This window comes from Colletotrichum karsti, assembly GCF_011947395.1.
Source record: "Colletotrichum karsti strain CkLH20 chromosome Unknown Scaffold28, whole genome shotgun sequence".
Taxonomy (NCBI): Eukaryota; Fungi; Ascomycota; class Sordariomycetes; order Glomerellales; family Glomerellaceae; genus Colletotrichum; species Colletotrichum karsti.
In genome coordinates this window covers 272220-296761 of record NW_024065928.1, presented here as the reverse complement: position 1 = coordinate 296761, position 24542 = coordinate 272220, and the positions used below count along the sequence as shown (strand labels likewise).

Genomic DNA, 24542 nt, shown 5'->3' with positions numbered 1-24542 from the left:
GCCAGCTGCTACCGAGTCGTCTCTCGCGCCCGAGTGACGTCTCTGGAGCTCCAGGACCCGCGCTGCAACTCTTCTTTGCACCAGCCAGATGGACCAACCGACAGCATCATCGGAAGCTCCAGAACGCGCGGTCTCTTCTGAGCCCAGCTCAACGAGACCAAACCCCTTCACAGAGGGCGACGACGCCTCAAGAAAGCGACGCCGCACTTCCTTGTCTGGGGGCTCCCGAAGCCGATCCGTCGAAAGCACCAGGTCCGGCCTCGCCAACTCCAGTTCTCCAGCTGCAGACATCCTCGCCGACGATCTAAATCCCCAAGACTCCGCCATGAAGATAGATACCGGCCCCTCCACCCCGCAAACGCCGGACCTGCAGTCAACTGCCCGAGAACCTCCCACAGAGCCCCCCTCGAGCCGCGTTACGATTAACTTGCGCAATGCCGCCCAGCCCGACTCGTCCTCCTCCCCCGTCTCACCGACTCCGCAGTCGTTACCGAACCGGCCGATCGATCCGTTAGATGGAGTCAGGAACAGTGTTGAGAACTTGGACGAGGTCGACATGGTTCCGGCTACGATAGAAATTACAGATACCCCGCCGTCCAGTTCGTCGAGCATGCAGAGTCCAGAGGTCGAAATCGTAGCAATTCCAGACGATGATCAGGATGCTCCGTACGACGACGACGACATCAGCATCGTCAGGGCACCTTCGTCTCTTGATCCAGCTATCGATCCAACCACCGACTTTCCGTTCAACGAGCCTGGTGAGACGTTGCTAGACACGGTCAGCAAAGTGATGAACTTTCTACCGTCAAACCGTAAGTGGTACTCACCCTGCGTTATCTATCTAGCTAATCGTCTTTTCGAACAGAAGCAGAAGAATCCGCGGTGGAACCCTTGCGAGGCTGGATGATGTCTTACATCAACTACGTCCAAAACGTTGGACCCAAGGCCGCGTACCAATCTCACGTTGCCTATCGCAACTTTTGGCACCTTTTCCCAGAGACTGCATGGGTGCTCGCTAACAAAAAGTCGGTATTGTTAACACTAATTAATAACGAAACTCAGCTCACATTCGTCGCAGGCCACCAACCTCGCGAGACAGCCAGCTCATCATGAGTGACTTCTTCTCTGCGTACTCCAGATTGGCCTCTCTCTTCGTCGAGTTTGACTACTTGACTGCTCAGGCATATCAGGTATCCCCGGACGCTGAGTCCCGGCAGCCGGAGTTTCTACTTGGTCGCTACATTCAACCTGTCACCTACTACGCTAGAAGAGAAGAGTCGCGGGCCTATAATGGACAACTGACAGATGACGATGTGCAGTGGCCGGCGCGTACCAGGGAGGTATCCGATATGGTGGACCAGTTCCAGTCAACCTCGGGCAGTCTCAGAGCGCTGAACAAACTGACTCGTTTGCATCTGAGCAACGCATCAAGATATCAGCACTTGATGGATGTGCTTATGCCAATTGGCAACATTGCGGCACTCATTCTCAACAAGGCTGTAACAAGGGCCCGGCAAATACCCGAGAAAATCGAAATCGCAAAAGCCAAACTGGCGGATGGTCATATTCTCTACAACTTGCTTTCAGAGGCCTTTTCGACGGCTGTGGAGAAGAACGTCACGCAGCTCTCGGTCGAAACTGCTCGGGATCTCATCTTCGCGTTGACCGAACTTCTCAAGACTTCGCTGCTGGGCGATCACCCACTTGCAATGGAACGAATCAAGGCGCACCGACAGATGTTCCCCGAACTGCCGTCCAAATTTACTGCCGATGCCATATCTATGGAATGGCGGCTTGGCATGTTTGCAAAACTCATCACGTCCAGCCAGATGCAGCTGCGCGTTATGTCCGCGTCAGTGATGTGTTCGGACCTCATCAGCTTCTATAAGAGATTTAGCGATAACGAGGACGACAAAGTGGAATGCGCAAAGTTTCTATCCCATATTGCGGAATTCCTTCTCCGAACCAGGTTGGTCGACTATATTCTGGGTCCATCCTGTCATCCCGAAATCACCAACGAGAGCGGCAACATCGTTGGCTTTCTGGTGGTGACGCACTTCTATCGCAACGAACACACGGACCTGCTTTGGCAGACGATCTCAACGACGCAAGATCCACGAATTGCTGAGGCATTGCTACGCATGACAGGATCCATCACCAATCTCTTCTCCAAGGAGGAACTGCTGTACCTATGTCAGAAGATGCATGGCCTGCCCCTTGAATCCTTCACGGTAGCAGTACGAAACCTTTGCACCTCAACGCTGAATAGTCTCGCCACCAAAATTCAGCTCAGTGGGGAGAGCCCAAGTCTTCTCCCATTAAGCCTTTGCATTCGGCTTCTCCGAGAGTCGTCAGTGTACAACTCGGACACTCATATCGCGTACCCCGAAGTGCATCAGTTCGCCATAAATAGGTTCAGGGAGTTGGCTCGGGAGGGACTTGACCCTGAGATCAGAAGAGAGCTGTACGCCGATTGCATCCGAGATATTTCTGCCAAAACGCCCACGACACTTGGCACACTCTGGTGCCTTCTGATGGCCTCGCAGCCTGCCGTCGTCAACGAGGTGCGAGTGCTCGCCACAGAACACAACCTGACGTCCTTGCTCATTGACGAGTTTGAGCATGCGATCCAGCAGGCAAGACGGGCGGGTGTCCCAATGGTTCTATGCGAACAGGTCAATCGGCCGCGCAGGGATCTCATCAGTGTCATCCTGATGCACGAGCCCACTACCGTCACCTCGGAACTTGGCCCACGGCTTTGGGATATGCTTGTTGCACACGGCGCCGCTTGTCAAGAAGACCGCAGTGCCGGATGGTACATTGTCAATAATATCTCCAATAACCCGCACCCGCTCAGCAACCCACTCGGCAACCCGTTCTTTTCGGTGTGTTTCACGGAGTATCTGCCCACTGTACCGCGGGACTGTTTCTGCGACGGTACGCTGCAATTTGTCAAAAAGGCCGTTCTCCCTCGCGTCAACGACATCAACGACATAATACTGGACGATGATGAGAGCCTCTCACGAAGCGGTGTACAGCAGCTATGGCGCATGATTCTCGACGCAGACAACTTGGCACTTGTGGAAGCGGCGATTCAGACGCTCGTAAGCGATATTTACATAGACAGCAAGTCTATTTTGGCATACCCGCATCACAGAGCTTGCCAAGTCCATCTCGGACTGGTGAATCGCTGTTTGAAGCAGATGGAAGATGCCGCGAAGCATTTGGAGTCTACCAATGATGGTGGTCACGTTGAAAACGGCGAACAGATGGCCGTCGTTGAAACAGAGGAGCAAACAAGGGAGCAAGAGCGCATATTTACGCGCTCGCTTGCGGTTCTTCGACATTTCTTGAAGGCGCATCAAGCCAAGGCCCATTTCTCTGCACCAGACCTTCGTGCCCTGACTCCTGGTTCGCCGGGCGTGGCAGAGGGAGAACCGGCTGGGCTCAAGTATCAGTCATTCGATGGCGACAGGCAGACCGACATCATGCCCCTCGAAGTTGGTCGTCAGAATACGGCGGCTTCTCTGTTAGCGAGTATCAGGCAAGCCACTGGCTTCGATAACTACAGGATCTACTACCGAGGCCATCCTTTCGCACCCAAAGAGAGCGAAGTCTGCCGTTCTTTGGAGGACCTCGAGATTCACGACGGATTGATTTTGGTCAAGCGGGAAGACAACGGCACGGCCGCGGCTACTAGGATTAAACCAGGCGCGTCACTCCTCGAGATTGAGATTCTGGGTCACTTCGAACAGTTATGGAATTACCTGAGCCTCCAAGAAGGTCTTGCCAGAGAGGTACGTTCATCGCCAACTATCGCGATTCTGATGCTGACGTTACCATAGATCCATGCCTTTCTCATCAAGCTGCCCGCGGATGCGCACATGTTGGCGGCCTTTGACTCTCCCGACACATCATACCGGCAGATTTTCCCGCTGGGACAGCCGTTCAAATGTCTCTATGCCCTGTATGCCATGAGAGAATACATGGATTCTGCTGGTCGCCGGCTGAAGGAGGCCTCATCTACGCCAGCCACCAGGGACGATGCTGCAGTGGACGCATATCTCGAGGCTCTAGTAAGGGTGCGAAGATTGGTCGTTTCAGCCATCTCCGATCCCGAGCTCATTGAAAGCTGTGCATCAGAGATGCTGAAAAGCCGCCTGACGTTCAGCTTGATGAATGCTTACACGCTGACATTCAGAGAACCTGTTGTCTTGGGATCCGCGGTCAAACCAAAGACTGTCGTTGTAGCACCGGCTGACCGTCTCGTCGACATTTTGAAGTCGGCTGTCACTGAGCGGCGTTCTGATGCCTTCGTCTCCCTCGTCGCGTCCACGTTCACGGCAATTCTCAAGAGTGTCGCTATCGACCCAACTTTTTGGGCGGCCTTCCAATGTTTGCCGGGCCTCGAGGAACTGCTGAGCATTCTTCTATTGCAAGAAACCTCGGATGCAATTCGTGCCAACGTCGCAAAGTTAATCGAAGAGAGAATTATCTCACCTGAAGAGCCAACCGCGACAACTCGGTTGTTCTGTGAATTTCTCTGGTCGGTTCTCAACCGACTCCTCCCCACGGCGGCAGAGTTGCCCAAGCAATGCCAGCAAGTCTTTGCACTTTCCCACTTGCTGCTGGCCGAGTTGGTTCGCAACAACCCGGCTGCAGTGGACGTTCCTGAATTGGCACAAATCTGCGGCGAACTTCTGCTAGAACATGAATCGGCCGAAAAACTCGGACAGTTTGGCCCGGAGGACGTTGTAGCCAAAGGCTTGACCAATCTGCTCTACAGTTGCCTCAGAGACGAGATGGGCGTCAATGTGAGACAAGAGCTACCGGATAACTTCGGCAGGAAGCTTTTCTGGAGACATCTATTCCCGGCCCCACGGCCGCAGAGCACCCAAAGTCGATCGTGCATCTTGTCAACCCAGACTAGATCGGTCCTGACGGAGGTCATCTTCGGTCTGGTCACGAGGTCACCGCGGGAGTTGTCCGTGATACTTGGCGACTTGGACAGTCTGGTCCCTCATGATGAGTACGATACCGACCCTTACCTCTACGAACTTCAGCCGCAATTCGATCGTATGTCTGCAGTGAGAGCTCCATGTGGTTATTCAGGGCTCCGAAACCTTTCCAACACATGCTATCTGAACTCGCTTCTTACTCAACTGTTCATGAACACCGGCTTCCGTCAGTTTATGATCAACGCCACGACAGATCAGTTGCAGTCTCACAACCTGGTCAGAGAGACTCAAAAGCTATTCTCGTTTTTGCAGGAGAGCACCCGCAAGTTCATTGATCCCAGCCTACTCGTCGGCTGCATCAAGACCTATGACGACTCACCCATCGACATTCACAATCAGATGGATGTGGACGAATTCTACAACCTGCTCTTCGACCGCTGGGAGGGACAGCTTTCGACAGAAGAGGAGAGACAAGCTTTGAGGTCCTTTTACGGGGGTCAACTGGTGCAGCAGGTCGCGTCCAAGGAGTGCGAGCATATCTCTGAACGTCTTGAGCCGTTCTCGGCCATTCAGTGCGATATCAAGGGAAAATTGACACTGCAAGACAGTCTTCAGGCTTATGTAGACGGCGAGATCATGGAAGGGGGTAAGTTTTGCTACATTCGTGACGGTGCAAACCTTGCTAACCAATTGCAGATAACAAGTACAAATGCTCGAGCTGTGACCGTCACGTCGACGCAGTCAAGAGGTTCGTTCAGTTTCTTTTGCTATGTCTTGCCAACGTGCAGCTAACCACCTCCTCAGGGCGTGTTTGAAGGACATCCCCGACAACCTGATTTTTCATCTGAAGAGATTTGACTTCAATCTTCGCACTTTGATGCGTAGCAAAATCAACGACTACTTCTCTTTTCCCACCAAGATCGACATGCGACCCTACACGATAGATCATCTCGGGTCCCCTTCCGAATCCGGCGAGGAAGATATCTTCGAGCTTGTTGGCGTTCTTGTTCATGCAGGCACTGCCGAATCTGGTCATTACTACTCCTACATCAGGGAGCGACCTACTTCCTCGTCTTCCGAGGCCTGGTTTGAGTTCAACGATGACATGGTTTCTCCGTGGAACCCGGCAGATTTGGAGAAGTCGACTTTTGGCGGCGCAGACGGGCCTTTCGACAACGGCATCACCTACGACAAGACTTACAGTGCATACATGCTGTTCTATCAGCGATCTTCAGTCTTGAGAGCCGAGCAGGAAAAGTTGCAGAGTCTTTCTCTGTCAACGCCGCTGAAGGTTGATGTCCCTTACGACATTGCCGACCATATCTTGGGAGAAAACACCATACTCCTACGACGGCACTGTCTTTACGACCCGAGCCACTCGAAATTCATTCTCAAGCTATTCCAGCACACTAGGATGCGGAATAGCGGGAGCTGTTCGCCGAGTCATAAGTTGGAGCGACGTGCCATGCATATGTTGCTAGGCCATCTGGATCAAGTTGCCTCTCGAACCAAGGATCTCCCCTACTTTGAGCTGTTCCGCGGTCACATTGAGCGTGCCTGCCTCGGCTGCGTCGACTGCTCTCTGAGCTTCTTTGAATACTTCCAGGAGCGTCCTGAAGCATTCAGACAACTCCTCCAGAGAAATCCGGACGCCAGCGTTCGATTTGCCATCGGTTGCATGTTCATGACGGCTCTTCGACAGTTGAAGAACTCAAACCCCAAGCTCTGGAGTCTCTCCCAACCGGACGAGGCTGAAGAACCCATCGTGGTTCAAGTCGCGCAGTTGTTCGATACGCTGTGGAACAACTTCCACGCCAACATTCGGTCTTGGCCAGAAGTCTTTCAAACGATCCTATCCTTCGCTAAGCTTGGCCTATTGGAAACATCCTTGCTTCTGTCGGAAGATTGGTTTGTGAGGATTTTGCGCATCATCTTCGCCGATACAAACATGGACATGGCACCTCACTACGTCCGTATGCTTTCGAACGTCATACGTCGCGCGAATAACACCCGTGCCACGCAGTACGAAATGATCATTCAGCTCATTGACCACTTCATTGGATGCTTGGAGGATGTCCTAGATGCGAACACCATCGTGGATAACCCCGAGATGCGACTGGAGACTTACATTGAGCAGCATCCTCAGAAACTACCGTGGACGTCCAGTGAAGTCAACATCCTCGTTCACGAGTGGCAAAGGGGGGCTGGCAGCACCTTCATCAAGAAGCTGACCGAGCTCAACCAAGATTCTCTGTCTACGGGTTCCATCATTAGAAGAGTAATGGCCTTGAATTCCGACATGGAGATGAAGGTCTTTTTGGCCATTCGTGGCATGATCAGTGGTCAAATAGTGGGCCACCCGGTAGCGCCGTACATCGCGGCGGCCATGCTGTTTTCCAGCCAAAGCAGGTCGAAATCTCACATTGAGGCACTCTTCCGCCATGTTGCCGATCAGTGCGGGACCCTGCAAAACGCCGAGGGTGGTGCTTTTCTGCATTTCTTCAAGACTGCCTACCAGAGTCTGGAAAACGGCGGCGGCGAGGACGAACGAGATGCTAGAATCTCACTGTACATCGAGCAAGCGCCAATTTGGGCGCCCGGCTTGCTAGGCTACTATGAGGCCGATGTGCGACGAGAGACGCAAGATTTCCTGTTGGCGTGGCTATCCAAATACCCCCCTGAGAACCACGAGGACAAGTTTGCGATGGCCGTGAACAGGTCAGCTCGGCAGCTCGCTGTGAATTGTTTGTGGTACCTCAGAGACAACTTCCTGCAGCGAAGGACTCAAGTGGTCAAGCAGCATACGGAGAGCCTGCAAAACATTATTCTAGAGTGCGAGCCTTACTTCCAGCTCGATGTGGAAGGAGATAGGAACCGGGTCTTTACGCACTTGGAATTCCAAGAGCTCTTCCAGGGTAAGCATTCCAGATCATCTATCGATCGGACCGAGAAGCTAACGAACGCCTCTAGACATCATGGAGCCACTCCGCCGCGTCGCAGTAGAGGAATTGGAGGATGATGCCTCCGGTATGTCCCCAGGCTACTTCAGTGACACGGAAACCCTCGACTCAGAACCGTGAGGGCTGACTTGACGCCGGCCCAGATTGGGAGAATTCATCAGGACAGCTAGAGAGCCTAGCAGACATCAGCATGCAGGCGGTCGGTGATTTGCCAGATGGCGTTTGTCAATGAATGGAACAACACCTCTGATGACTTGAATGACCACGACCTTACTTTCAGAACTTCCATTGTGCGGCATGCTAGGAAACAGTCCAACCACGCAAGGCGTCATGGAGACGAGTGTCATTTGGGACAGACATGGGGATCAGCGACATGAAGCGCTACACAGGGACGGGAAGGTTTCTTGCATTTTTAAGGCGTGCTGGAGTTAAGGGTTCAGGAAAGAGCGACGGTTTTACGACGTCTGACGGGCGATATGATCAGCCCAAATCTCGAGGACCTCAAATGGAGATGATTCGCCCTAAGCAGCAAGCAGGCTGCCTCTGTTGGATGTCAATGCTCTTGAGGTGGCATCATAGCAACGGAATCATGGCAGCGGAATAGAGTCGACACCAGGGTAGCTAGCGGTGACCTTAAACGAGGTTTAGCGAGAGAAATAAGAACCACACAATATCTTTGGACACGAATCGGCACGATTTATCATCGTTACTGTGCTCCGAGTGGCAGGCACTGATGATCTTGAGATGGCGACAGGGGGGTTTCCAAGATTAGACATCAACCTTCGTGAGTGTTTTTGCGTGGTTGAGGTGATTTGGGGGGCAAAGCTGGTCGTGGTCATCGTGTTAGCGGAGTCTCTAGCCGCCGTGCCATCGGTACATGAGTTCGGAGGTCGCGGGGGACATACCATTGGTTCACGGTCATTGCAGGGGGGGGCAGAGGCCGGTGGTTGGCTTGGATGAGGGAGGGGCAAGTTTACACATGGAAGAAGATGGATGACTATTGTAATTCGCTTTCCCACGTGGGATGGATGGAGCTTGTTTCTGTTTTTAAACACATGGATTCTTTTGTTTCCCGTCGCCCGTGGATCATGGGCGAGGTAGATCTGGGCAGGGATTTTTCCTGTGTGTATGGGGATTGGTCAATTCAGTTCTCACGATTCCGCGCTTGCGGAGGGGATGTCGTTGGGATTTTTCCGGGTTTAGATCCAGGTTTTTCGTATGCAAGGTAAAGCGGTTTGTCTGGGTGAGTGGGATGTCGGATGATGCGGCTTTTGGGATGTCGGTCGCCGTCCGAGGCGGGGCCGGGGTGTAGGACCGACCGGGGGCGATGATGGAAGGGACGTTTGAGAGGTTCGGACGGTGGCTAATCGCAGTGTGCATCACATACCAAATCGGGCAACTTTTTCGGAATGTCTTGTGGTCAGTTCTGTTCGTCTATGTCTATGGGGTATCTGATCTGGTTTAAGTGTAGCAAGCAGAAAGGCGTCCGTCCATCTTTATGCGAACATGTCGTCATCATCGTCCGAATAATAGACGTGAGGTTCGTAGTTCTCGTTGATGACGGGATACTGGCGGTCGAAGGCGACGACCGAGACACCGAGATCATGATGGTCTCCCAGGCGATGCTTGCAGCGGTTGAGACATCTCTCCGCGCCACCTCCAATCGCACGCACGAAAGACCTCATCACGTCGGGGTTGACTTGTCCTACTCCCGGACTGCCCCAGTATGCGAAGGCCTTGCGGATTCGGTCGTCAATTATGTTGCCACTTCCATTTCTGTCTCGCCGCCGCCACGACGCAACAGCGACGGAGGACAGAAACATCCACCAGAGATACCGACGTCTCGGACGGAAGTCGGTCTGGAACATCAGCTTGCGGCCGTCGAAGTCAGTAAGTCGCTCGAACTCGGGGTGGCGCAAGCTGAATGACTTAATGGTCACGGCGGATGGGTGGTCGGGGTCGGTGACTATGATCTTGTAATCCTGATCACTCCGGGCTTTCCACTCGTTGAGGTTTTTGTTGTATGTTTTCTGTTCCTCCTCAGAGGATCCAGGCTCCAGGCCCACGTCGGGGACGATGGCGATGATGCCCTCCTCGATCCCCTTCCTGATGTAGTTATCCAGAAACAGTCCGTTGAACGGGGTATACAACTCCGTGGAAGACTCGACTGCGAACACGCCATCCATGCAAGACGCGAAGCGCCATGGGTACAGATGGGCTACCGTGCTACAGAGTTCGTGGGTCCAGTCGCCGATGACGGGGTCTCAAACCTGGTCCTTGAATCTGTGGTTCGGGCAGTATCTCTTGACCATCTGCCGTTGCATTCTTTTATGCTTTTGCGAGATCTCGTCGCCGCATGCGCTGATAGTGTTCTTGATGCCTCCAAGAGATAAATCGAAGAGTTGACGTAGTTCCCATTCCTGACGTCTGGTGTTTTCGGTATCAGGCGGCGAGCCCGCCTGTCTCCTGGCGATTTCTTCGATCTGTTGACATGCCAGGCGTTTTATCAGAAACCTATCGGCGTGGCCGTTGCGGTACCAGTCGTCGATACTCTCGATGTCATCGTGGCATCCGTCCCTGACTTCTCGCCGTGCTACGGCGTGGCCTTGAATGGGCGCGATCTCGCCGCGCCAGCCCGCTAGAGCCCCGTGTTTATGCCAAGGCGATTCTGGGGTGTCGTCAGAAGGCTCATTGAGGAGGTGCTTGAGGCAGCTGACTTCAATTTTGATGAGGCGGTGCTTCTGGCGTAGATCTTGGAGGGTTAGATGGATGAGGTCCTCTGTGTTCCAGGGGACTGTTCGCCGGATGGTGGTCGCGGGCGTGGGTGATGCAGGTTTGTTGTTAATCATTGGAGTGGTTTTGATTTCAAGGGCGAGTTGTCATAGTGCGTCGAGTGCGTCTTTCCGTACCTAGTATGAAGATGAACTGGTGCCCGGCTCTGAATGAGCTTTATGGCGGTTTCTCGATACAAGGTTTCCGTACCTAGTATACCTAATAAGATGTGCAGTCGTGGGATCGGAGAAAGCTCTTTCCCAGTTTGGATTATCTTGACGAACTACCTTATTGACCGGTCGAAAACTTGATCGGCAGGTCCTGACTACATATCTACCTTGTGGTTCCTATTCTTCAGCAACAAGATAAAATAGTAAGTACACCCGCTCGTGCTCTGATGATCCTTCTACGCTACTACAACGTCACTATTCATGAACACGTCAGACGTGTAGGACAGAATAGATCACCAAATCTGACCCTTATACCATGAAGTGGAAAGGGCAATAGAGAAATGGTGAGAGATTGGTGATTCTGCATCAGGAAAGGCATTCCAATGCTCACCTCATCCATATACGTGCCGTCACACCAAGATTTGGTAGGCTGGCACCCGCTATCCTTACCTCTCACGTATGGATTTCAACTCTTTGCCTCGGGGGAGAATGTTAGAAAATTTCAAGTTGTATACATCGCCAAAGGCGCTTATTTTTCGCAGTACTTTCAGCCTCATCGGGCGATGAAGGTCCGACGTGAGCCCGTCCGGTTCCGTTTCAAGATACCCGTACCGGCCGGGATATCGATGTCGAAACGCCGATTTCGTCAGAGAGGGGCTATGTTACCGTCACTAAAAGGATTAGCAATCAATATCGAGTGAGAATCTGCCGAGTGATGATTTGCCGTATCGTTGCTCTCATGATGTGGTTTCTCAGGATCATCTGCCGCTTTCACGATGCATACCGAAATGGCGGGGTGTTTGCTTGGCAGGACGTTTGGCTGGGCGAAACAGAGTTGTTCGAACGTTCGAAGTTCGTGAAGGGGGGTAAAGGAGGGCAGGGGAGGGTGATCGTTTGGACAAAGACGTTTTGAAGATCCGAAGATCCGGAAGCTGACGAAGGTTGACAGCGGGTAGGACTATGCATACACAACGTCAAAGCACGAGTGTGTGTATGTGTGCCTACCTTACTCTACATTTGCTTTTTTGACAGGAAAACAACGGGAATGACAGCTGCAGGCCGCTCAACAGAAAGGAACAAAAAGCAGGTTTTGGCGTAGTTTGACGGTTTCGTGTGGGAGCCGGGCGGTGGTGTGAGGCTCAGCCCAGCTCATCTGGTGACGTGCGTCTGGTGTTTCAGACTTTGGGCGGGTGGCGTTGCGGCAACCACGCTGCTGGGACGTTGTGGAAATGATGTTGGAGTGGCAGCACAGGGGCAGTTGGGACGAAAATGTTCGAGATCGGGGTCGGTTGGCGATGGTATGGGGTGATTGATGGTTTTTTGGGGGCCTTCTTGGCAGGTTTTTGGTGCCAAGAGCATGGTGAGGGGGATGATGCGACGACGAGGACGAGGACGAGATCGATGTTGGTGGTTTGCGAGGGGAATCGTGATGGTGGCAAGAGAAAGCCAAGGTGAGGAGTTGTGGCTTCTGTTACTCTTTCAAAAGTATGTTCTCGTTACTAAGCGGGGGCGAGCTATCATTAATCTGCTGCCCTTAAGTATGATGCTGGTCTCGAGCTACCGAGTCGTCGCCAAGTCTTGGCCGGTTTCCGTCGTCTTGAGCTCTGTAACGATCGCGATCACGGTGAAGAGTCGCTACGGCTAATCTCCCCACGACCACGCGGGAGAGCAATTTATCTCGAGGGCATCTCGAGACGGGACAACGCCAAGCGAAGCGGGAAGTATCCTGGGGTAAATTGCACTTCTTGTTGGCGGAGTAGGTTATTTTTCCGTCTGTGACAACGGAACTCGAGTAAATTGGCGCTCAGCCTCAACTGCCCTGGGTTCGGTTGGAATGAAATGTCTCTGGAACTTCTTTTTCTGGGTCTCGATTCGATGGGCTGAACGTTTTGAAGCAGTTCGTAAACATGTACGTGAGGATCCAGGCCCTTATTCTAGAAGAATTCTTGGTTTCTATGTCGTTCGGGTGTCCCCAAAAGTTGGAAGTTTCTGAATCAATGGTGCTGAAAAGCATCGCTTAACGACTCGTCCACCTGCCATCCCTTCCTTCTGCCGCTTCGAGCGCCGAGCGCGGACCACTGTAGCATCTGGGCCCCTCCTGCCTGTGCCTGTGAAAGCTGCCATCGCCCATCACGCAGCGCAGCGGGCAATCTATTTTTGACACTGGCGAGAACGGCGGGCCCGGTCATGCAGGAATCCCTGCCCGGCACGCACACGTCGATCTGTACGCTGCGTAGATCCGACCCCTGCGTCCAATGAGGCGCGCCCTCAACGGCGCGGGGAGACGCTGAAAATAGCACCGTAGCCGCCGAAGGGCACGGGAGATGAAGGGTTAGGTGACGCTACTGCGGTGAAAGGAGCCGGTGAAATTCTACGATTGGACGGACTGGCTTTTTGGGTAGATGTCATAATTAATTGCTGATGAGGGGAATCACCCTAAGAAAGAGGGGGAGCCTCCATTCCCGACTTCATTTTTAGGTCTTTTCCATGTGCGTGATGTGATGGAAGTGCAGTAGTTCATCGTTCTGCTCTCAAATTAGTAGGAGGTACCGTAGCCAGCCCATCAGCAATGGCTCTCTACCTTCAAGCTTAGCTACCTTTCCTTACCGCCTATCCTTTGAAAGGGATTATCGCCGTTGCTAAAGACGGACCGGGTCAGGGTAGAAGACGTCCGCCGTGTCGTTTGATGACGGGCTGAGATAGATGACAGGCGGGGGAGGGGGCCGCACCATCACATCACGGCGCGAAATCGGCTCCTCTTTCCTTCCCACCCTCCCACTTTCCTTGGCCCGTCAACCATGCGACACGGCATTTTGCCTCGGTGGCCTCGTCACCAGTTGCTCTCTCTCGAAAGAGGCGAACGAACAGAAGCGAAGAAGGGGGGGGGATCATAGAAGATCATGAAACGAAAATAATCCCACTCTCCTATTTTTTTTTTGTTCCTTGCGCTCAACGTGGACTTACAACGGCTCGCACACGCCCCCCTTCCCCTACTCTCGATAAGGTCATCTAGAAGAGACGGGTTTCATCTTTTTTGGCGCCCAGCCCAGCCTCACTCGTCAAATACACAACGTTCTTGTCAGATCACCTACGCCACGCCACGACGCCCAGGAAACCTTTTTTTATCCCACTTTTATTTCCCTTGGTCCCCCGGCTTCCCCCTTAGGACCCTTACCCCGGCATTCAAAAAGCTGCATGGTATCTGCCCAGGGTGTGGATCACCATCCGAAAGTTGTCGTCGTAGTCGTGGTCGTCGTCGTCCGTATCTTGCGCAGCTCTTCTCGAAAGAGATACACACAAGCGGGTCCTGACTGTCTGTAGGTACCATACCCATAAGGCTGTTTTGAGTTGCATCGCGTACACGAGAAAGAGAAAGGACGGACTCGAATGACAAGGGTCTTTACACACCAAAGCTCTTGTTTCAGATTTTCCCTCGCCTGAAAGGGGAGCTTTGAGGAGGAGACGGCGCGCCACCGTTTGTTGATATATCTTACCCTCCATCCTTCCAACCCTCACCGTCCTCGACATCAAAGACGAAGATCATTCAATCAAAAAAGGCGTCGACGCCGGCTCAACGTTTCCCTTCAACAACGCTCCTTCAACAGCTCAAGGCCTGGCGCTCAGAGTCCATTACCGATTCTTTTTAATACCAATTGGACCGCTTTTCACTTCGACTATTCTCTTCTCACGACCTTGCGAGACCTCTGGTCAACATGGCTCTCAAGGGTCGCATCTCGTCACCTCTGGAGGCCGGCACCTCCATCCTCGACGTCCAGAACCTGCCGCCGCACCTTAATGAAGCTCTCGAGTATGCCTCCAAGAGGCTCGCCCGGAAGGCTCTTCACGTAACCCTCGTCGTCGCCAGGAGGGAGTACCAGCTCCCTACGCTGCTGCCTTCGTCATCCGCCCTCTCCTCGCCCACATTGTCGCCTCCCGGCTCACCTCCGCGTTCACCTCCGTTGTCCTCTGCGCGCTTCGGCTTCAGCTCTCCCGTCTCTTCCTTCAAGAAGCTCGTGAGGACCAATACCGGCTCCAGCATCTCATCTGTGTCGACTGTCTCATCGGCCGGTAGCGAGGCCCAGCGCAGCCCCGAGACGTTCACCTTCACTCCTTCGTTCTTGATGGACACCAACGGCCCGAGGTTGAGGTGGCCCCTGTCACCTGGTATCCCGCTCTCGCCTCCTCCTATGACGCCATCAGTCGCATCTTCCACCATCACGGACGCCTCCGGTCCCATGTCGCCGAACCCATTCGGCATTCGCCTCATCCATGCCGACTTGCTCACGGACAAGCAAGAGCGAACTCTTCGCCAGACCATCGAGCGTGCGGAGAAGAAGTTCCGCATCGGGTATGTCTCTCTCCAGCTTCGGGCAAAACTCCCACTAACAACCACAGCACCGAATGGCTTCCCCCAGTAGTCGATGGTTCCGCATGCGGCTTGACAAGCAGCCTCATCCGCCGCTCCATCGTCCAAAATGAAGTCCTCTTCGCCTCTGAAGGCCTGACACTCGTGTCTCTGGATCGCCTGTACACCTTCAAGGCGGCTCTCTCATGCTACTCTCGCAGCAACGCCCCTCTCAGACTCGAAGACGCCGTCGACGAGCTGCGCCGTCTCGTCCTGTCCCGCGCAGGCAAGAAGGTCTCCAAGTCTGACTTGCTCCGCTCCTATGACTGGCTCAGCGTGTCCGACGCTGCCCTTTCAGAAGTCGACAAGATGTACCGCAGGGCCTACGGCGGACCGGACCGCGTCGGCGCCATCGAAGGTGTCGGCTCGGCTGCATGCGTGGAGCAGACGATGAAGGAGCTTGAGAGGGATGTCGAAGACACCAGGGCCGCCGCCATGGGCACCATCAAGATCGGCAAGCCGCCCTCGCCCAAGGGCCCCGTGCTGAAGCTGCAGACCAACTTCGACACCAAGCCATCACCACCTGTCATGGAAGCAGACGAGGTTTCCGAGGACGAGGACCTGACGGCGCGGCCGGAGCGCCAGCCCAACGTCTCCGTGTGGAGTCCGGTTTCGATCGCGGAAGTACTGCATGAAGATCGCTTCGTCGAGGACCGGCAAAGACTGGGCCCGATGACGCCGAACGGGTATGACGATATCTCACCCATCACCAGGGGTGAATGGGGATTCCTCATGGGCCCCAGCGGGGTGGGCAGCGGTCGAACCGCGCCTGTCGTGACTTTCTGAAGTGCGGGGGTTTGCATGTTAGACGTTTAGACGGTTTCGGGACCTTTTCTTTCTTTCTGTATGATAGTTTTTCTTCTCTTTCTTTCTGGTCACGACTTCACGAGTACAAAGTTTGGATACCAAGGTTTGCGATGGCAATCATCGTCTTGTACATTACCTGCATCAATTCAAAAACAAGAGCGGATCTTCCACATTGGAAAAAAAAAGTCAGGGTATCATTATTTCGTGCTGCTGTGCCTTCTTCCTCTTCGCCTACCAACCGTACCGGCTGGACGCCTCCTTCCTGTTGTTCTTGCCCTGGGCGAAGCTGTCCTCGAGGGCCTCGCGCTGATTCTGCACGGCGTTGACGAGCTGCCGCAGGTTGTGCTTGCCCGGCGCGATCGAGCGCACCGGGTTGTGGATCTGCTGCTGGCCGGCGGCGCGGAGCTCCTCGTTGTGCTTGTACTCCTCGTCTGTGTTGAAGTTGATGACGCGCGACGCCGTCGGGGCGTTCGCACCTCCTTTCTGTCTGCCGAAGAGCTCGCGGCGCGCGGCGGCGGAGAGGTTGAGGTCGTCGGCGATGTTATCGAGGGAGTTCGAGTTGGTCGGGGCTGTCGATGGGGCGGGGTAGTTGGAGTGCGAGGCATAATCGGCGTAGCCGTTCGATTCGTCTTGTTGTGTCTCGAAGAGGGGTTCGTAGGTGCCGCTCTTGGGGCCGGGTTCGGAGGAAGTCTCTTCGGGTTCTATAGAGAAGAGGGATACTTTCTTCGGCGCCGGTGTTGGTATTGGTGCTGGTGCAGGCGCTGGTGTCTCTTGCGGTGCTGTGCTTGGGACTTGCGCCGGTTGGGCTTTGGGTGTTACTGAGCTCGGCGTCTTCTTCTTGGTTTTGCGGGCGACAGACAGAGGCCTAAACATCATCGGCTTGCCGACGAGCTTCACTTCCTCCTCCGACTTCATGCCTTCTGGTATCGACGGCTGTTTGGGGGCCGGTAGGCTGAGATTTCCGTCGCCCGAGCCCGATGCCTCGCCATCGCCTCTGTCACGGCTGAACCCAGGCTCGGCTCCCGTCTTGAGCTGGAAAACCGGTCGCGACGAGCTACTGCTCGTCGCAGGTGCGGCGGCCTTGGCGGCGTTCTTCGGTGCGGGTAGGACCGAGTTGAAGCCGCTGAAGCGGCCGCCTCCCGCTGTGCGAGCGCGCTTTGCGGGAGGCTCGTCGCTTGCCGGGGGCTTGGGGTCGTCGGATTTGGTCGATGGGAGGTTGACGAGGATTTTGCCTGGGTTCGATCGGTCGACGACTTTTTGGAAGGGCTTCTTTGTCGTGTTTGATGAGGGTTTGGCGACGGTGGGCTTGGGAGGCGCTTCGTCCTCCGATCCGGACGATTCTGAGTAGTCTACCAGACCCATTTTGCGACTACTGAATTCTGGAAGAATGGAGTTGATGAAGTGATGCTGCAATTGTTACCAAGACTGGAGGAAATGGAAGTTGGATGGAAGTTGCAACCGCACCGCCACACCTCCTGCAAGGCTGCTCTGAGACCCACTAAGGTTCCAGCGCACGAGCCACCCCTCCCACTCACCTGTTTCACAAGGCTGAGGAAGGCGCGACTCCCAAGTTACCCCTCGACGAGCTGCTGCCCTGCCACAACCTCACCATCTTCGCTATCACTTTACTTCTGAGCTTTGTGAGCTGCGCTTGCAATCATGTTCTTTGTCAAATCTTGGACGTAGATTCCGTTGATTTGATTTCTTTTGGCATGGTCTTTTGCTGAGCAATCCCCTTCACTTCCATCCTCTGGTGACCGGTTGCACCCCTGCCCGCGATGTCGGTCATCCAGAACGAAGAGTATGCGCCTTGATTTCTTTTATGTTTGGGAAGTCGCTGACTTATTCTCTTGTACAGGCTGGTCGCGTACCAACTGCGCTGCGGTTACCTCACTGAAATCGCTGATGGAGTTGGTGAACGCCTGATTACCCTCAATGAGGGCTTCATGAACTCCTCGGCTTTCAAGGCTGTCGCTTGGCAGGCAAACCCCGATCTCGTAAAGCGATGCTACTCCCCTCCAATCCCGACCGCGATTGCTTCCGAATACTTTCAAGCCCCGCGCCAAGCTGGGGTCACCCTCGAAGATGAACCCGACGAGACTGGAATGTTGACTAGCGGGGGCACCGATACCTTGGGTCCCGGCATAGCTACTAGGAGGAGAAGACGACGCGAGACCTTGGAGGACGACGATAGTAGCGATCTTAGTGATGAGAGCGACGACGACGATCCTGGACAGCGAGCGGCGCAGCAGATCAAGTTCGCCAAGATGCCCGTTAGATCGAGGGCCGGTTCCAGTCCGATTCAGTCGTCGCAAATCAAACAGTCTCCAGCCATGTCTCCTCGGGCGGCACCGGGAGCGCGGAGAGGATCTCAGTCGGCGCTGGAAATTGTCAAAGAGAGAGCGAGAAGAGACACCGTCACTAGCAGCGAGGTATCCTCGGAGAACGAGTTCGACGCATCCGGTTTTCACCGACAGCGAGAGGCCGCCAGGGCTGCGGCGAAGTCTGTCAAGCTCCAGGCTAAGATCATGGAGGAGCCTTCCTTGGGAATCAAGCGAACGGGCACGGAGCTGTTACCGGAGGAGGAAGACGATTCAGATGGATCAGACATGTCCGGTGCCTACGTCGAGAGTATTGATTCGGCCTCGATTCTCGATGCGGTCGAGAACCCTGAGCCGCCTCCGCACAAGCAGGTTGTTGGAACACCTCCTCGCGAGTTCACCAGAACATCGACTATTCGCAAGTCCCAAGCACCGCCGAGAATCTTGCGGCCCCTGCCTCCCCCTCGTCCTATGAGCACTATTCGGCCCATGAGCATGATTCAGCCTAAGAGTCTGCTGTCTGCCGCCCTGAAGGCCAGAAAAACGAAACCGAAGGTGCCCTTCGAGAACTTCGCTGCACTATCCGGCCAAGGCGAAAACAATCCGATTGCCGTCCGCATCTATCCCGCGTTCTCGGACAACCCTGGAAAGCCTTTTGAGGTTCTCATCCGCCGCATGGTGCACCACGGCGAAGGTGGTGACCGCTCTGTTACGGTGTCAGATCTTATTGGTCTCGCTCTTTGGAGATACAACGAGGAAAAGCGGGAGCCGCCCATCGCTGCCGACAAGTCGAACATCAACTGGTTCACCCTTAGAATGGTGGAAGAGGATGGTGAGGTCGACGACGATTTCCCGCCGTTTGAGCGCACTAAGGCGTTGACGTCTTTCACAACGGCGAACAACCGCGCAGCAGGAAGAATGCGCGCCAACTCGAAGACGCATGACAACTTTGGTCTGGTCATGGCCTCCCAGTCTGAGTTCAACGAGAATCAAAGCATCACGCCTCAGGCCGAAGAAGAGGAGGCGGCCGCGGAAGAGGTCATTGACGAAGATACGACTCCTCGCAATACGCCGCAGCCGAATATGCACCAGTTCCTTCCTGTTGCAACAGAGCCACGCCCGAACCCCGTTACGAATACTACCTATCGTCAACAGCATAGTATGTTCGCCGACGCACCTCAGGCGCCCGCTGCTGCACCCAACACCAGCCGTGGTCAGCAGAAGCTTTTGCGGGTACATCTTCACTCTACGGATGTGGCACCCGGGCAGCTGGTCACGCTCGACACCACGACGGAGACGTACATGGCCGAGGTTCTCGACCTGGTTTGTCGTAAGAGACAATTGGATAAGGCCAATCATGTCCTCAAAATGCCCGGCGGCGGACCGGTTATTCTGCTCGATACCAAGGTCGCGGCTATTGGCAGCCTGTCAGATCTGGAGCTGCATCGTCGCCGCTTTGCTACAGACGGCCCGCTCGCCATGACAGGTTCGCCAAGCAGCTCGTCGCCCAAGCTTCTCCCCTTCGTGGACGGCCCACCGGGACGCAAAGCCAAGAAGACGCACATCATGGGAAGCCACCCACTTGCCCAGGAGGCGATCAAACAGGCTGAGCTTACCAGCGCGTACCACAAAGCATGGGTCGTCTGGCGTCTGCGAACTGTCCGCATGATTACGCAGTCGGAGAAGAGATTCGAGATTGACGGCGAGTACGTCCATATCAAGCCTACGACGAGGGATTCCAAAACGACTACGGCGCATATTTCGCAGGTCATTGGATGCAAAGTGTCGAGCAAGCATCCCAACCAGTTCAAGGTGAGTCCGCTTACAGATCGCTAAGCAGCCCGTCCCAGGGACTGAGAAACTGACGTCTCACGTGCTACAGGTCCTCATCTATCGTGACACAGAGAGCAAGCGCTACGATTTCGAGGCCAAGTCGGTCGAGGAGGCGCATGAAATCGTCGATGAGCTGAGGAAGGGTGTATCTCAAGTTATGGGCTAAGACCCCCGTCCTGCTCGCATGAACGTGCATGTGAGGTTGGAGTGCATCATTATGGATGCATCGTTGTTGTCGTGGTCGTCGTCCCCGCCACAGATACGAGGGCCCACGCCACGTATTCACCGCCACATCCGAAAACCGGCATTCTATCCATGGAGTGACGTCCTGGCTGCACGGGAGTCGCGGTCAGCGGCGATCTCCACATTTGCTGACATGACCCGGGATTCGGTTGGTCGGGACGAATCCGCCCCCGGAGCGATTACGCGTCACCGCAATTGCTATTGCTGCTTATTTTGGGAAACGAAAGTGGGCTACGTCTTCATGATGGGAGGACGAGAATTATGTAATATACCAAGCGGCCCCCCTCCTTTTCGGGTGGCAGCGCAGACAAACAGGGAAAACGGACACGAGCAGGCGATGAACCATTGGACAGCACGCAAGTGGAGGGTGGAGGGATTGCTGCGTGGGGTACATGTCCGATTAAGGTTCGCATCCTGGCTCCTGCGTCATGCAGATCAATGCGATTGGAGCCGCGGGCCGGGATGCTTGGCGCCGCGGTGCTCCTCCCTACTGAAGTCGGGCTGGGCGAGGCTAGGCACTCTCGGTTGAGACTGGGGGTTTTTGATGGCACGATGGATGAGCGAGATGAGGCAATGGGGGAGAGGAGATGGGGATTGTCGGTGCATGAGCTGATGTTCCTCCCTCTCTCTTTCTTCTTGTCCCGTTTGATCCCAAGCCCCAGAGATAGTTTGGCGGCAGCAGATGAGACACAATGGCAATAGACATGATCAGAAACAATGGATTCCAGGCTGAGTACTACGTGCAGCAGCAGAAACTGCAGATCGGCCTTGGCCTTCTCGGGGTGACGGTGTGCAGCGAATGGCTCTGAAAAGATGCTGCGGCTGTGGTGTAACTTGAACCTTTTGCCCGGTCAAAGATGGTCCCCTCTCATCCTCGCCTCGAATCATCCGAGGATGGAGAATCCCGAGAATCGCTGCTGTAGTCTGTACGGTGGAACAATGTGGAACGTGGAACATTGATTGACACGACGGAGTAATAGCGTAGTGTCCTGATTCCCGACGTCGCTTTGGTGGTAAGGTAGTATATCTCTTCTTGATTAGTCAAGGTCCGGTTAGCTTCTCGTCTTTGAGCTTTCTTGAGCGTTTTTCACACGTGGGAAACCAGTCCCCAAGGGAGAAAATGTCTCGCATTGTGGCGACGGGATACGAAGAAGACACATGAAAATTCCAGAGGTCTGAAACCAGCTAGACGGCAGAAGAGTCCGTAGAACCAGATCTAGAACGCTGGCCAAATTCCAATATCCGTAGCGCATCCCGGTAACATTATTATTTGGTTGATTGGTCATAGGGAAAAGGAAATTGCTGCATAGACCTCACCTTAATCCGAACCTCGACATCGCGCGTCGTCCCAGAATCGAAACGAACCAGCGGCGCGGCGCACATCAATCACACAGAGAGGGAACGGACCAATGCACACACCGACCTCCTGTGACGTAGTTGGCTCTCGCGGCACGAGAATTGGCACTTACGCGGCGATGTTTTGACGAGGTGCTTCCTCCAAGGCTGAGCTGAACGGCGGCAGCAGTATGGATGGAATCCTTTAACGCCGGGACGCTCGCTACTGCTGACGGTGCTCTGTACGTATTTGGACGGAACTTGCGACGACGTGAACGCCACTGCGTCCGTCCTTCCATCCATCCATCCGTTCGCCCCGTCTGATCTGGTAATCACTTTTCATGTTCAGATCCCTCTTCAGTGCAGTAGGTTGCTGTTGCGGTTGATGTTAGCCAGGCGACAATACCAAGCCAAACCCCAAGAAGCTGCCCCTACCCCATTCTCCCCCCTCCCGGTGCATCTGTTTCCGACCGATTGCATAGTCCTACTCCACAAGCCTGCATGCAAACACCGAGAGCAGTAAGTGGTAGTATGACCACGGTTGCGAGGTGAGGGGAGGAGGTTCTCGATCCGGCAAGAGGATGTTCTTTGCTGTGGTTGTGAAACTGGCATTGGTCGTCACGTTTGATGGCCCTTGACGGCGGGTGGTTGGCGGCCAGACCAGTGGTGCCCTGTCACCGGTACGTCATTTGCGTGATCCTCCTACCGGTCGTTCGTCTCGTCTGTCTAGCTCAAACAAACGAGACTCAACACGGACTGCACGACTCCGTTCCAATTTTCGGTGCTGGCCTTACAAAGTGAGAGATTAGTCAGGTTCAGCAACTCGCGTTTTGTCAGTGGCACCCCTTGCGTGACTGCCGACTGCAAGTGGGAAGTTTGCTGGTGTTGCTGCGGTGTGCTGAGCTGACAACACAGCCCTCCCATGTCTTGGGAGCTGACAGGAAGATCCAATTGTCGGTCAGTCAGGCAAACGGACGAAAGTTCCGTTTTTTACCTTTCTCTGCTCGCGTGGGACAAGAAGGATGATGGACCCGTTGAATTGGATTGGGTGGCAGCGATCCGGGGAGGAGGAGGAAGTGGGCGCGGCGGCGGCGGCGGCGGCGGAACGTCGGTATTTTCTGTTCCCGGCGGCTTCGCCAACCTTCCTTCAGCTCCTCAGCCGTGCTCTCAGCTGGGTCGAAGGAGCATCGTTGGTTGCGGTAGGGTTTCGGAAACGTCGCTGGGTTTGAGTGAACGACGGTCGGCCCATCGCCTTGCCAACGTCATCTCCGTCGTCCTAACGCTTCCCGCCGCCTCAAAAAGCCGTTGCTTATTCGGAAGGCCGCTACTGCTGCTGCTGTTTCTGCGGCAGCCATTTTCAATGCGTAGCGTTGTGTTTCACAGCACTGCCGCAAGGGGGCGGGAGATGTCCAACAGGACGTGGATGCATTGAAAAGGCCCCATTCGAAATTGTGAACTGGCATTGTTGACTGGCAAACGGACAATGGGTGAGAAGGGAAAAAGAAGAACCAGAGACAGGCGGCGGAATTCGAGACCTTGTTTCTCCAACGCCATGACCCGCCCCTTCCACCCCGGTCTCCGGCCAATCAGTCGCGTCAGAAAGTACCCACCTCCTGTCGATCGTCGACTCCCTCGCCTCCGCCGCGACACCCTGGTCCTTGGCTCCCATGGTGTCATTGGGGCTCCTCCATTTTCCCCGTCCCGTATTTCGGTACTCAATGTTGGATCACATTTCCCCGTTTGCTCGCGAGCTCCGTAATGATGTAACGGTGGACGAGTTACATCAGCAGAAGAGGTACCAAGGCAGAAGAGAATCTACGACCACCGCCTCACTGCTACATCGGATGCTCAACAAGTCACCAGACGGCTCCAGTCTATTGACTTGTCTCGTTCCGTTCTCCGATCATGACGAGACGCGAATCATCCCAAGTGGATGATGTGGGATGGGAAAAAAGGTTGACGTACTGTTGTGACTGGACGGCCTCGGTCATTGGAGTTAAGCTTGTACCTTTCGGATTCTCGCACTACCTTGGTTTTTTTAGGTGCCCGCGTGTCTTTGCTACCCGGGCGTGCTTGCACCCTCCCTTGCTTGCTGCTATCTTGGGAGAAACTGGAAGGCTTTCGACAAACAATAGGAACGACCGTTTAACCGCGAAAACGCCAGCGCCACCATTTTGTCAATGTTGGGGCGTTATTACTCGTGTGTAGCACTGACGATCCACATCCAAGCCAAACGGGATGAGGCTTGGTCGGTGTTAGCTAGTGTAGCGTCCCGTCTGGTCCGTTGGGTCCTCGGATTGTTTCCTTTCGCCTTCGGTACTCTTCCGTGGCGTTGCTTTGTGTAGAGCTTAGAGACCTCAGCCTGATATGGCTTCTCGGTTCTCTCTCTCTCTCTCTCCAATATGAACATGACGAGCAGTGACTGGGTATTCTAATTACCTTTCGCGCGGCACTCATCATTGAATAACCGACGGATTGTAATCCCCGTCTCAGACTCAGATCAGCCGTAGCCTGATCTCTCTCTCTCCATCAAAAAGCTCCTCCCCCAGCTAAGAGCTCAAATCGGAGGACTGCATTTGTTGCCGCGGGGATGACGTGAGGGGTGTGGATCCGCTTCTCTCTCGTCCACTCTCGCCCGTCCCGCCTCCTTCTCCATCCAAGGTTGCACATTACCGACATGGGTCCGTTGCACACGTACCAAGGCTGAGCGGTCCCCGGTACGAAGTACGTATCCGTCC

At 54.5% G+C, this 24542-nt stretch overlaps 5 protein-coding genes across 5 annotated transcripts; 3 read left to right on the top strand and 2 right to left on the bottom strand.

Moving 5' to 3' along the window:
• Window positions 1-88: 88 nt before the first annotated feature.
• CkaCkLH20_08425 (ubiquitin carboxyl-terminal hydrolase) lies at window positions 89-8038 on the top strand (the record flags this gene model as incomplete). The annotated part of the gene is made up of 7 exons (XM_038891140.1): window positions 89-812; window positions 866-1025; window positions 1079-3797; window positions 3846-5604; window positions 5655-5706; window positions 5763-7873; window positions 7929-8038. 7 exons carry the CDS (start codon window positions 89-91, stop codon window positions 8036-8038), a joined length of 7635 nt encoding a protein of 2544 aa, XP_038743514.1.
• A 1376-nt stretch (window positions 8039-9414) lies between these two features.
• On the bottom strand, window positions 9415-10767 carry CkaCkLH20_08424 (uncharacterized protein; the record flags this gene model as incomplete). The annotated part of the gene is made up of 2 exons (XM_038891139.1): window positions 9415-10080; window positions 10189-10767. 2 exons carry the CDS (start codon window positions 10765-10767, stop codon window positions 9415-9417), a joined length of 1245 nt encoding a protein of 414 aa, XP_038743513.1.
• Window positions 10768-14573: 3806 nt separating this feature from the next.
• CkaCkLH20_08423 (uncharacterized protein) lies at window positions 14574-16051 on the top strand (the record flags this gene model as incomplete). Its single annotated transcript, XM_038891138.1, has 2 exons — window positions 14574-15208; window positions 15256-16051. 2 exons carry the CDS (start codon window positions 14574-14576, stop codon window positions 16049-16051), a joined length of 1431 nt encoding a protein of 476 aa, XP_038743512.1.
• Window positions 16052-16303: 252 nt separating this feature from the next.
• CkaCkLH20_08422 (uncharacterized protein) lies at window positions 16304-17434 on the bottom strand (the record flags this gene model as incomplete). Its single annotated transcript, XM_038891137.1, has 1 exon — window positions 16304-17434. One exon carries the CDS (start codon window positions 17432-17434, stop codon window positions 16304-16306), a length of 1131 nt encoding a protein of 376 aa, XP_038743511.1.
• Window positions 17435-17841: 407 nt separating this feature from the next.
• On the top strand, window positions 17842-20392 carry CkaCkLH20_08421 (stress-activated map kinase-interacting protein; the record flags this gene model as incomplete). Its single annotated transcript, XM_038891136.1, has 3 exons — window positions 17842-17873; window positions 17931-20205; window positions 20276-20392. 3 exons carry the CDS (start codon window positions 17842-17844, stop codon window positions 20390-20392), a joined length of 2424 nt encoding a protein of 807 aa, XP_038743510.1.
• Between the last annotated feature and the right edge of the window lie 4150 nt (window positions 20393-24542).